Here is a 13,437-nt window from a genome sequence, read left to right on the forward strand (position 1 = left end):
GTACCCAAACCCTTACTTCCCACTGAGGGCATGATCCCGTATCACTAGTCTAAAACCTGAATCTTCGGAGAGCAAACAAGCTGGTTGGCCTAACACGTTTGCTTCTATGTGGGAAGTTTCTAAGATTAATGTACTATATAAATAAATTAAGGACTCTGGTCAAAGTAATTCAGTTTTGCTGTTCATAGCAAGGATATAGCAAAACTGCCGTGTGAACACAGTCAAAAACAGGGGCGGGGGGGAGGGGAATCCACATATTTAAAAAACCAAAACCATACATTAAAGCTCAAGCACTAGATCCTCTCTTAGAATGTATTTATTTTTAAGCTAGACACAAGTTTGACCAAATGCTTTTCCAGTGCTAGGCAGGCAGTTTTAGAAGCAACGAAGAACGAAACTCATTAAAAGCAGCCACATTTATTTTAAAAACTAGTCTGAGGCAAGTAGAGAGGTAACAGCCCTCCACACTGGGGCAAGATCGAAGGATATCCCCGTACATAAACATGGTGCCGAGTCAAAGGATGAAGACATCAAATCTTCGTTTACGTCATACCATATGTCAAAAAGGATTGAAGGACATATCTAAGAAGGCAGGACAATTTTTATCTAATACAATTAAAACGTGAAAGACTACTTTAGTGATGTGGGCGCACAACTACTCACCATACCAAAACACACTGCGACACCCTAAATCTCAGGCCTTCAGTGTTAGGACATGTTGGTATTATCTAATTCATAAGGAAATAGGAATTTATTTTTTTTTTTTTTACAATGAAGATTGCCAAATCAAGAATCCACTCACTAGCCAGTGGGCAACTGAGGAAGTTATCTGGAAAATTTTAAGGGTTTTTTTTTTTTTCAAAGCTGGAATGCCAGGCCCCAAAGCACCACAAACAAGGCCGCCCGGGACATCTCTCTCTGCTCACTGAGTGGCATTGAAAGAGCTGCATTATTTTTATCCTGAGATTAAAAAACTGACAAGACCAGAAACTTTGAGTCAGGGTAACGTCAGTTACTTTAATACTGATGTGGGTAATGCTGGTCAATACCTTGGGAAGGGGCGGGGGCGGTTACAGAAACCTTTATTACTAGGCAGAGTCCATCTGCATGCATGTAGGTAGATAGATGCCTTTAAGACATGTTCATATTTGTTTTATACTGATAGTCGAGAAACTGCAGTAGCTAACCTTCTGTTGCTTAAAGTGTTTCCCAGAGAAGGATGGTTAAGGGAGTGCTCAAAATTCTCTTTAAATCTTTTTGGTTACATCATGCAGAAAGACTTGATTTGGTGCTTACATGTCTTTTTACCCTTACCTAAGAGTATTTATTAATCACACTTCTTAAAAAGGGAGAACAGATTGGAGGCTGTTTCCACCGCAATCCTACATAGCTAGAATTTAGTAACACTGCTTTGTTTCCATTGTATTTTAAGGTAATCCAGTCAGTGATACTAATTTTCCACTCACCAAAGTGATATGCCTTCTTTTAAAAATAAATTGGCATCAAAAAGTGAGTTGTTTGAAAGAAAAGTTTTAAGTAATACTTCCAAATATAAAACTAGAAATGGGATGTGGACATGGCGAAAATCCATCAAGATCATTCCAGTGTCTGAAGTTTAGAAAACCCTGTTTGGAAGTCCAGTTACTAGTTACGTGAACTAAACCCCGTTCTTTCATAAACTCAACCATTAGTAAGTTTGTGACCTGGAGAACTCTTTCCTAACAATGTCAAGGGATGTAAATACTAATAACCATGTTTTTGGCATAACTGTATCTTAAATCATTCGTTTTACAGCTGAACAAACTGCAGGCCAAGGAGGAGAAGCCAGCCAGCTGAGACCCCAGAGAAATCCGCATCTCTGGAATCCTCAGACAGGGTACCGTCCTGCCCTCACATATAGGATATGAAAAAGGAGCTTTGGTCTCTCTAATTGATGTATAGAGTTTAGGTGACATAATAAGGGTAATTCCAAGATAAATTACACTTTACTTAAAATAGATTTTCAATGACATCAAACAGTAAGCACTTGATTCAGGAAGGGCTGAAGAGCGGTCTGACTTATTTCTACCTCCACTGCTCCTCGAAGACGGGCTCCTCTCCATTTCGGGTGGGGGGTGGGGGGCGGGGGGATGAGGATAGATCCTTCCAAGGAAGCCACCTACTGGGCATATAAAAAGGACAGGAGAGCCGTTTTTTCTAGCTCCCTGTAGGGATATTTTGAAATTTTGTTATTTTATCCGTTCTCTTTTTTGGTTTGCATTCAAGCAACAGAAGGAGGTACCAGTTTGTTTGAAGTTATGACCAAAGGCTCCAGCTGACCCACCGTTCTGACTGGCCTTCCTGGTCCACTCTCCCACCGTCCTCAGGGATATTTCGAACATCCCTCCCCCTTTCCCATCTCAGGCCTTCAATGGGGAAAGTGGAAGCTGTTAAGAGAGAATAATCTCATTTTCCCCAATACCAAATCTAGCGAGCTATCTGCATTCACACCTGTTCACTTCCAGAACCTAAGCACCATCCAGTTACAAAGATTTGTATCTTGTCTTGATCCCTGTTTTATTCCCGAGGACCTAAAACAGTGCCTTGTAAGTAATAGGTGTACAATAAATATTTTAATAAATGAGTTAAAACACCATCTTCCTTCTTGACACGTGAACTGGAACTGTCCCTGTGCCTATTTGAGATGAACCCCTCTTAAGTGTGCGTTCTCACTCATTCCCACTTGCCTGCCTATTCAGATTTCACTCCTGCCACAAGCCACTTCTCCTGACAGCATGTATCTGTCCCCTTCTAATGGAATTTTCCAGTCTGCATATGATCATGCTATATTGTCTCCTTGAGTTAAAATCCTCCCTTGCTCACCCACACCTCAGCTCCATCCATGCTCCACTTTACATCAAAACTTGAGTTGTCTGCAACTGCTGGTTCTACTTCTGTCCCCTTCTGCTCACAACCCACTCCAAGCAGTTCTTCATCCCCAAACTCAGAGCTTGTTAACTCGGAAAAACCCTCAACCGAGTGGCTAATTCGGTCCTCATCTTATTTGTGCAGCACTTGAATGACCATTCCCTTCTTGAAACACGTCACTTTTGTTCTGGTGTGCCACATTTTTCTGCTTTATCTGAGAGATCTGGAAGTCTCCTTTGCTGGCTCCCCCTTCCAAATGCTGGGTGTGCCCCAGGACCCACCCCACCCTCTTCTGGATCCACACGGTTGCACCTCAAACCGTGGGTCCCAGAGCCAGCAGCATCAGCCTCGCTGAAGAGCTTGTTAGAAACGTAGCACCTCAGGCCCCACACCAGACCTACTGAAACTGAATTTGCATTTTAACAGAAACAGGTGACTCTCGGGCACATTAAAATTTGAGAGGCACTTACCTGTTTACAAGTGATTTGTCACATGCCTCTAAGCTCTTATTGGCTAATTCCCAAATGGCCCCTCCCTCAATTCCATGCTGGATCCCAAAAGTTTAGCTCCCGGCCCCTCCCTCAATTCCATGCTGGATCCCATGAGAAATCAGGCATCTCAAACCCAAACGCAAACAGAAATCTTGATTTGTCCCCTCAAGCCAAAAAACCTAAGAGTCACCCTGGTCATCTCTTTGCTTTCTGATTGCTGGGCCAAAATCCTTCCGCTGGCAGGATCTTGAAGACATAAGAGTCCTACCACTTGCCACCAGTTCCACGGCTACCGCCCTGGTCTAAGCTACCAATATTTCTGGTGCAAAGACTTCTAAGAGGGTCTCCGGATACTCCCTATTTTCACCAAGCCTCCCTATGACACACTTTGCATGCAGCATGATCAGAGTGATCTTCAAAGAATTCTTCAATAGAAACCCTTCCCAAATTTTCTACCGTGGCTCTCGAGAGTCGTTTTCTAGTCCCTCCCACACTGTGTCAAGTGCTCTCATCAAACCAGCAGGCTTGTTTGACTCCTCCTTTCCTTTAAATCTTTGCCTTGCTCACCTGCTTCTTTCCCTCTGGTCTCAGCTCAAAGATCACTTCCTTTAAGACTTTCTTTAATCACCATAATTAAGACTCACCTCCCATCCCATCCATCTTGTTACTCTGCTTTGCTCCCCTCTGACAGTTACCTAGCATTACACACATTTGACTCCCCATCAAAACGTCTGGTGCATGAGCAAGGACTTTGTCTTCTGGAACCACCACTGATTAGAACAGCGCCCAGCACACAAGGAGCACTCAAGTGTTGGGTCTTTAAGTGTTGGCAGACCACTGGGGGCAAGGGACAACCTCCTGTACATGTATCGGAACTTCTATGTGCTAGACAGTCGTATAAATCTGGATGTAGAGAAGTCACCCACAGGTTTCAGGAGGCTCAAATTTTCATAATACGGCAGTTCTAAAAAACTTTTCTGTAGATTAGAATCACCTGGGGATTTAAAAAAAAATTCTAATGTTTCAGCCACATTCCAAATGAATTAGATCGCGATTGCTGGGTGTGGGACACAGGTATCTGCATTTCTTGAAGCTTTTGAGGTAATTCTAATAGGAGACAAGTTTAGGAACCACGGGTTTATAGCATGAGTTGATAACCATGGTATGAGACAGTATATGAAATCTAGAATCTTAAAAAAGAAATCCTAGTCAAAATGTTATGCAAACTTAAGACTTCTATTTCCTGTGTGGTATAGAAAACAAACAAAAAATTCATAAAAATAAAACTGTCTCAAACATTAGGTCATAAAGAGAGCACATCTTCCAGGATTTTCCATATCTGTTTTCCTATCAAGCCTAATACAAATTTGGGTACTTCTATTATGAAGTTGTTTTTCTTCCTCATATACTGAGGGAAAGTTAATGTATGAAAAAGTGTTGACTTCTACATAGTCACAGCTGAAAGCTTTTGGAGACTGTGCACATACGGATATTTTTAATGGTGTCAGGTAAATAGCTCTATCCTGGTAATGAGGATGTAATCACTAAGACAAAATGCGGTATTCTCAAAAGAATTTTTTTACAACTCAACTATGTTACAATAAAATAAATTCATCATCATGCTGCCTGATATTTCTCGCTCAAGAAGCAACATAACCAACTGCTTCCAGTCATCAAGCAAAACATCCTTAGGACAGAAGTTAATCAAATATTGTGCATTTACCTGTCTCAAAGATCACCTTTAAACTGTCTTCACATCTCAGAATGAAGGACAAAATTTTAAAAAGAGAAAAATAAGTCATTTGATTATTAAAATCCTCACTATAGTGCAAATACTATGGATCTCAAAAGAACCTTAGAGATATTTAAGCCAACCTCATATTACAGATGAATAACCTGACACCCAGAGGAGGTGAAGTAACATGCCTAAAAGTCACACAGGAGAGCTAGAAGAGGAAAAAAAAAAAGTTTTTTTTTTTTTCCAAACAAGCAGACAGAATTTTTCACATGTTAATCAAAAAGAATCAAGATCATCAGATTAGGGAGAAATGAGGAATAAAAAGTATGTTACACATAGATTTAAAGGACTAGTTAATCTGATGCCTCCTCCCCCAAACCAAAAAATTCTCCGAATAGATGTTCATATATCCATCAATATGCTTATCCTTAAAATATCAGAATCTTGGAAAATTCAATTTACAAATACATTATTAATTGCATTGTTATAACGAAATTAGTTCATTAAACGTGAAAACATCAAACAGCACCAATACCAGAAAGTTAAAGTGAATACACTACTACTTAAAATAATATATAATCACTGATTGGGACAGAAATCAACTATAGCCACTAGAAAACTATTTAAACTCCTGTTTGACATAAAGGCAGTATTTAAAGACTAACGTATGCCCTTTTCCCCACTGACAGGCCTGTGGCTAGGCATCATAGCAGCGGGTTACGTGGAAAATGTTATTAAATAAGATGCATTTTTTAAATTGCTCAACCTTGAACCATGATAATACATAACCCCATATTTTCCAATATAAGCCAATGGCACCATTTTTGGTATCCTAACTATGCTTACCTGTCCCAATTAAAACAAAACAAAACACAACTCCCTTATTAAGCACTAGATTAAATGTATCTATGATTCAGCAGCAAGGCATTTACAAATGGGCTACTGACAGTGTATCAAAATGCTACTAAGGAAAATACAGCAGCAAATACTCTAGTAAGAGCACATTATTCCACATGGAATCCCAAATTATTCTTATCTCTAGCTCCTTAAACTCTTGGAAGACTAGAGATGAACAAGTGTATGTATAAATGGGGCTAGGGAGAAAGAAGCTCTAAATGTAGTGCTCATATTGTAAATTACCCAAGATAATCTGAATGCTTACAGAGAACTCCAACTGTACCTAAATTTTTTAAAGCCCAGAGAACTAAAATGCTAGCAAAATTTTGGTGTTTACCCAAAAAACAGCATTGTAGTTTTAAATGAAAATGAAATAGGCATGGTTTGTGAAGTTTTTATAATATTCACACCACCCTCTCCCTATTCCCTGCTCCTTTCATCAGGTGATCTAAAGACTACCTGGTTTAAAATATTTGGTAATTCAGTGCAGAAAATTAAGGTCACAGACAAAGTACAACAACTTTTAATACACCATTAATACTAATGATTAAAAATTATTGCATAGTCTTATGCATTTACCCTAAAACATTTTCCGAAAGTAAATTCTGAAAGAATTATATAAAAGACAAATAACCTTTTAAAATGTGGATGGCATTTACTACCTCGATCTTCTATCCTTTTTTGCCTTGTCAGTACTTTTGTCCATTGTTTTCTCATTATCTCCCCTGCACTTTGGGCAATACCACTTCCCCTTTGGTTTATAGGTAAGCGAAACACACGAAAAGTGAAACCATTCAATTGGACACTGTTCATTGTCACATCCGATCATTTCCCCATAAGACACTTGGTTACATAAACAGTATGTAGGTTCATTGGGATCAATTGCAAACTCAACAGGTGATGCTTCCCTTTCCTGCTTGGCCTTGGAGCGTTTCTTTTTCTTGGCTGACTTGGATTTCTTTTCTTTAGGTGGCTGATCATCACAGTCTTCAATCCCATTCGTCATGTGACATAAATCACGGCTTTCACTGGTTCGCTGTCTGCGGGGTCTTCTTGAAGATCTTTCCGGCTGGCTGGAATCCATCTTTGCCTTATCTGAGGCCCGTTCACCTTCAGCAGGATCTTGAAAACACTGTGAATGCAACTCCATTTGCCTTGCCCGATTTTCCACCAATTCGAGCATCTGTGTGACAATCTGAATTTTTTCATCTCCCAATTCTTGACTATTGATTAATGCTCTCTGGAGATGTTGCTGTAGGCGTTTTTTCTGGTTTGAATCATCTTCTTTCTTATATTTTTCATAGACATCATCAATTTCCTTTAATGTTTCTAAAAACGTAAGAGAAAAATCAGAACATTTGTGCATTAGCACATATAATATTTTTTAAGTTATCTTTCACAGAACTAGTAAAGTTGAATGAACTCAAATCATAAATCACACTCCTCTTGGTATGTATACTTTGAAAGACATTATTTCCCATAGAAAGACCGTATGTTATCCAATATGAAAGTATATTTAGAAATAAACTAATAAGAATACAAAGCTTTTTTACAATTATTTATTTATTTATTTATTTATTTTTACAAAGCTTTCTAATACTCAGTCTATATTAAAAAGGATAAGAGGAGTGCGTGGCTGGCTCAGTTGGTAGAGCATATGACTCTTGATCTCAGGGTCATGAATTCAAGCCTACATTGGGTGTTGAGCTTACTTAAAAAACAAAAACAAAAACAAAAAAACACTGGGGTGTCTGGGTGGCTCAGTCGGTTGAGCATCTGCCTTCGGCTTTGGTCATGATCCCATCGGGCTCCTTCCCAGGGGTTGTGGGGGGAGAGCCTGCTTCTCCATCTCTCTCTGCCTGCAGTTCCCCCTGCTTGTGCTCTCTCTCTCTCTCTGTCAAGTAAATAAATAGAATCTTAAAAAAAAAAAATTTTTTAAAGGATAGGAGATATGTGTACTAATTAATACTCGAAGTATTTTACATGGGCAAGAACATTGTATGCCACTTTATAGTCTACCTAGTGAAGTCACTTATACGTCATCTGAACCTCAAAACACTGTAATAAAATTTACATGCCAGACTTCAACTGTAAAACTTAGAGAGGTTCTATAACTAAGCTACAGATGACTATCCATCTGTGTTTACAGGATTTACAGTTCAATCAATGACTTGCTACATGACTCCAGAGAGACATTCACCTTGACGTTCATATCATATTCCTGGGCACTCTTAAACAAAGCAGACACAAGTAACTCTTCCCACCATATTAGTTTTAATAGCTCATTTATTTTATCATATGGGAGATTCTGAAAACCAAACTATTTCCAGGGTAGGTTTAGGTTCAGATTCTGGCATCAACTGACTAAGCTACTAATAAAATTACAGTAAAGTCAGCACTGGGGCACTCTGCTTTTGTAGATAACTCAGCAGTTGGTTTTAAGCTTTTTAAACTGCTGATGTGGGTATTGTATAGCGTGTGGGACACATTTAAATCAATTAAAAATGTCTGAGTCACTAGATGGTATACAAAAATCTGAAAATATAGTTCCAGATGTCACAAAAAATTTACGTAAGATTAATTTTTTATTCAAATCTGTTCTATTTCTTGTCCTTATGAGATAAAGCTATCTAAAAGAGAGTTCTGTCTTACTAAAGGTGGAGAAACAAAAATTGCCTCTAATTTACCACACCACATGGCATATCATTTATTATATTCTAATAGTACTACCAGCACGTGGCATACCTTCTAATACTGTTTTACCTTCTAATATTATTACTCTAATGATAACAACAGAAATGTTAGACGAGTAAAATGTGTACACTACGGCTGTCTGCAAGAAAGGTTAACACAAAGCAGGTCTTCAACACGACTCTTAGGCATTAACTCCTCCCTAGAAATTAAACGTACTCACACTTGATGGACAACTGCTTAACCTGGGATACATGACAAACTGCCACCACACATTTGAGGGTACTCATACCTGCACAGCATATTTTAAAACAAAGTTCATATCTAGCCCATTTGCCCAGCTAGGTATGTAAGTGGTTTTCTTAAGAACATAATTTTTCTCCAGGAAAAATAATTATGTATTTTCCCCTCAGACACAAAACTTGAGGATTAAAAAATAAAGGTAAATCTTATTTTAAATATTCTGTACCTAACTATCAGGAGTTAGACACTAATTATATTCTATCATACAGGCACACTGATAACTGTATATGAGAAGAATTCTTATTTCTAAGACTCCTAACTACATAGTGAAAGAAGGGAAACTAACACTTACTAAGCCCCTTTTATGCGATAAAGATTTTCTCATTTAATCTCCAAGGCAACCCCATGAGGAAGCTATCACTTCTATACATGAAGAAAATGAAGTTCAAGAGGTAACAACCCCAGACTTTGAACTCTGCCAGACAGGTATGTCTGGCTCCACCGTTTAGCACTTTCTACTAAGCTGCATGGAAGGCACTTGAAATTATTAATTTTTAGTTCAATGGTTATTTACCCAAGCAATTATGAACAAGAATATTGGAACAAAAACTGAGGCTCTCTAATAACCATATCCCATAATAAATACTTCTCTCAATTGTGAAACTGTTGTCTTCATTTCTCTATTTTTAAAAGTTTTTGATTCTTCAGTAATTTCTCAAAGCGTCTCAAATAGGTAGGAGAGAAACTTTTTTGATTTCCTGTATAATTTATATCACTAAATACTGCAGGAAGTATTAAATCCAAAAACAGAAGATACTTAAGAACTAGCAAAGAAAAAGCATATGAAATGTGAACCAAGAACACACGAATATATAAAGCTAAATTGTGGAAGCGGAGCTTAGTAAGCATGGGCACAGACTGAAAACTAGATCCTTCTTCTATATTAATCTTGAAATAACCAACCTTAATGGAGCTGAAAATGTTTATAATCTCTCAATCTTTTAAAGCCTAATACTGTTTCTCATGTTACTTAAGACAATTCTAGATGATCAAGATGGCAGATTTCCCTGTAACCGATTTCCCCTCCCAAATTCAGATGAAAATAGCTTAACTCTTTTAAAGGCAAATATGTGTCTTTAAGGAAATGTAAAACCATGCAAGTTTTACAAACCTCAGAGTTACTATTTGAAAAACTAAAAGTGTTCAATATACAGCACATATGTATCATTTTTAGGCTACAATTCATGTATGTGCTCCATGTCTGTAGAAAATATCTTTGGAGAGTTTTTACTAAGTAAGTTTTTATAAAAAGTTAATAGTTAAAAAAAAAAAAAAAAAGGATGTGCACATGAAGTAGCCAGCCTACTTCCCCACCTAGTTAATTGAACAAGTCACTTAAACTCCTTGTAAACTTTAACTGGTCTGTAAAATATACTTTTACTTCACAGGATTATTTTGAGATAATGTTCTGGACCTGGCACAGTGATGACACACAGTAAGTAAACACTATTTGATTCTCTTTCCCCCAAAAGAGATCAGTCTTATCAACAACCCTATCATATGGGTTCGGAAGGCAGAAATAAATTACAGATTCGAAAACACAGAAACAATTAAATATTCTAACATGCCACAGGCCAGAAAATGTCACCCCAGAAGTGGGTTCCTTTGAGACTAAATCATAAGATTAGTGACGGGTCTAGAAAAACAGAGAACGGGGTCCAAAAAGTTATTTGTTTAAAGTCCGTACGACTGTTTCCACATTATGTCCAAGGTCTATTCCTTGATCAGGCTTATTAAACGCAAAACGGTTCCCCATTTAAATTTCTCCCCTAGTAGTACACGAAAGGTCCACCAACAGTCGGTGATAAATGATACCCTCTGTAGGAAAAGGCTGATTCCCGTCTTAGTCTTCTTGGGTCTGACCACAAAGGGTGGTTTTTGCCTCATCACTCAAACTTGGCGAAGGAGGGACCCACGGGTTAAGGGACGCCAGGCGGTTGCCCAGTCAACCACCCACTTCCACCTGGGGCCCGGAAGTGACGCAGGCCCGGAACCTACGCGGTGCTAGGGTCAGCGATGGTCCTAGTAGCCGAGCGTCTCTTCGTCCTGATTGAGTGATGGAGAAAGGGTCGAAAAACCACGATAAACATGTCCCAAACCTCAACACTGACTCTGCTAGGAAAGAACTAACGTTCGGCAAGGTTCCGACACCTTCCCACCAGCCAGCTCCGCCCAAACCTTCCGGCCACCAGCCATTTTCGAGGCGGGCGGGAGCGCGCCCGTCCACGCCCCGCCCATGTTCTACGTCACTCCCTCAGGCCCCGCCCCAGGGACCGCAGGCCCTCCCCGCCACACACACGCCCCTCTTCCTTTCCCCGCGGGGACCCCTCCCCTTTTAACCATTTGGCTGATGGCGCTCGGGAAAGGCTGCGGCCCGGAACTTTCCCTGGGGCGGGAGAAGGGAACGTACTCCGTTCCGGAGCCGGGAGCCGGAGAGCCGAGGGAGGGACCTCCCCGAGTCCGCCTTCGCGGCCCTCTCCTGCCCCCTCCCCCCCGCACGTTCCAATGCATCTGCTCTCGGGGTGGGGGCCGGAGGGGGGGGTGGGGAAAGCCAAGGCCCGGAGAGCAGCGGGAGCCCGGCTGCGGCCGGCCGCTCACTCCCTACAGCCCTCCGCCCGCTGCACGCTCCCTCGCCGGGGCAGAAGGGTCTGCGGCACGGGGCAGGCAAGCGCCGGAACAAATGCTGCTTAAAATGGCTGATTCCTCTCCACACCAGCTGCAGCCGCTGGGTCTGCAGCGGGGCTGACGAGCGGCCCCCACCCCCACCCGTGATACCCCACAGAAGTCCTCGCCGACCGCAGCGGGGGGAAGGGAGGGCCGCGAACCCGGTCTCCAGTCGCTCTCCTCCGTCCCACACACCAGACCCTGCCTGTGCACTCGGGGAGACTGTCACAGGAGAAATGGAAAGCGGCACTTCCCCGGGCAGGCTCCGAGCGACAGTGCCCGGACGCCAGCGAATCCGACTGAGCGGAGGACCCGCACAGGCGGCCCCGCGGCCCCCTACCTTGATATTTGTTGTCCAGCTCTCGAAGCACAGACACGTTCCTCTGCATGTCGTGGGGCAGCGACTCCACACACTCGAGGTAGTCCTGCACGTAGCAGGTGAGGAGCCGGCTCCGCTCCCCGGTCAGGAGCGCGGCCGACGAGTATAGTTGCTGCTGCTGCTGCCCTAACATCCTGCCGCCGCTGCTGCTCCTCGCCGCCGCCGCCGCCGCCGCCTCCGCATCCAGCAGCCACACATGCAACAGCCACGGCGGCCGCGGCTCCTCTGCTGGGCAGCCCGGCGCCGCGGGGACACCGGCAGCCGCTCAAGAGGGCACAGCCGAGTCCCCCGATCTCCACTCCCCCCAAAAGAAGCCCGCACTCCCCGCCCCCGCGGTAACAAGCCCAGGGGCGGGGCGAGATCAGGGCTCCCTCCTTTTTCCCCTCCCTCCCCAGGACTAGAGCAGCGGGGATCCCCCGGCGGAGCTGGCGCCGGGGTCCCGGGCGTTGACACTTCCCGTCCCCCTCGGAGTCCCCCGATGCTACCAATGCCGTCTCGTAGCACGGACCCCCATGACAAGCCCCTCGCTGCCCCCTTTCCTCCCAATCACCCTCCGTGCCTGTCGGAGAGTCTCTCACTGGACTGCCCCCGCCCCTCCGGCTGCGGCCGCCTCTGCGCCTGCGCAGGACTTACTCCTAATAAGGACGGGGGCCCGCCCCTACCGCCCTACCGAAGGGTTCGCATTCTCCCGCCTTCCCACCGCCGCTCGGGCGATTGGTCTGTCAACTCTCGGCCCGGGGGGAGGGTGCGGAGGACGGCCAAACGGCAAGCTGCGCCCCGCCCCCTCTTAAAGGGGAAGGACTGTCAAGCCCGCCTCTGCTCAATGTCTGAATGGGACTTGAGAGAGAAGGTGGCCGGCTCCTTCCTTCCGCCTTTCCCACAGGGAGGGGGAATCTCGGTCCAACTCCCTCGGCCCGGTGTTACCGACATTTTCCCCATCAGGTGGCTCTGGCGCGGCAACTCGCGGGGCTTTAAAAGAGCAGCAGGCGGCCGGCCGCTTTTCGCTACAACCTGGAGTAAGGCCGGCGGGAACTACGCGACCCAGCGTGCAGCGGACGCGGATCCCGGCATGCTCGGCGGCTGTGTTCCCGCCGAGCCGCCCGCTCGTCCGGCCGCCGCCTCGGCACAGTCCGCGGGCCCCGGCCCTGCTGCGGCGGCTTTCGGGCTCACGGAGCGCCGGGGGGGGGGGGGGGGGGGGGCTGGTCGCCGAGGTAGGCGGTGCTTCCGCGGGCCCCCTGCATTTTCTTTCTCTTTAGTCGGCTCGCCTTTTAAATCTCCCTCCTGGCTTTTAGCATGTTTCCGCCCTTCCTCATATGCGGGAGGTCTCCCGCCTCCGAAGTACCTGGCAGGTTTTGTCCACCTTCCGG

General features: G+C 43.8%; 1 protein-coding gene across 1 annotated transcript; it reads right to left on the reverse strand.

Moving 5' to 3' along the window:
* Positions 1-401: 401 nt before the first annotated feature.
* Positions 402-12,574, reverse strand: ING2 (inhibitor of growth family member 2). Its single transcript, XM_035004278.1, has 2 exons — positions 12,032-12,574; positions 402-7,362 (listed from the first exon to the last, which is right to left on the reverse strand). The coding sequence occupies exons 1-2, from the start codon at positions 12,201-12,203 to the stop codon at positions 6,692-6,694; spliced, it is 843 nt and encodes a 280-aa protein (XP_034860169.1). The 5' UTR covers positions 12,204-12,574; the 3' UTR covers positions 402-6,691.
* Between the last annotated feature and the right edge of the window lie 863 nt (positions 12,575-13,437).

This window comes from Mirounga leonina, unplaced genomic scaffold, assembly GCF_011800145.1.
Source record: "Mirounga leonina isolate KUSES-001 unplaced genomic scaffold, KU_Mleo_1.0 Mir_128, whole genome shotgun sequence".
Classification (NCBI taxonomy): domain Eukaryota; kingdom Metazoa; phylum Chordata; class Mammalia; order Carnivora; family Phocidae; genus Mirounga; species Mirounga leonina.

Excerpts from the sequence above, each read along its gene's own strand:
- ING2 (XM_035004278.1), bottom strand. The coding sequence starts at position 12,203 with ATGTTAGGGCAGCAGCAGCAGCAACTATACTCGTCGGCCGCGCTCCTG. Across the intron at positions 7,363-12,031 it reads GCTGGACAACAAATATCAAG|AAACATTAAAGGAAATTGAT; the intron begins GTAGGGGGCCGC and ends TTACGTTTTTAG.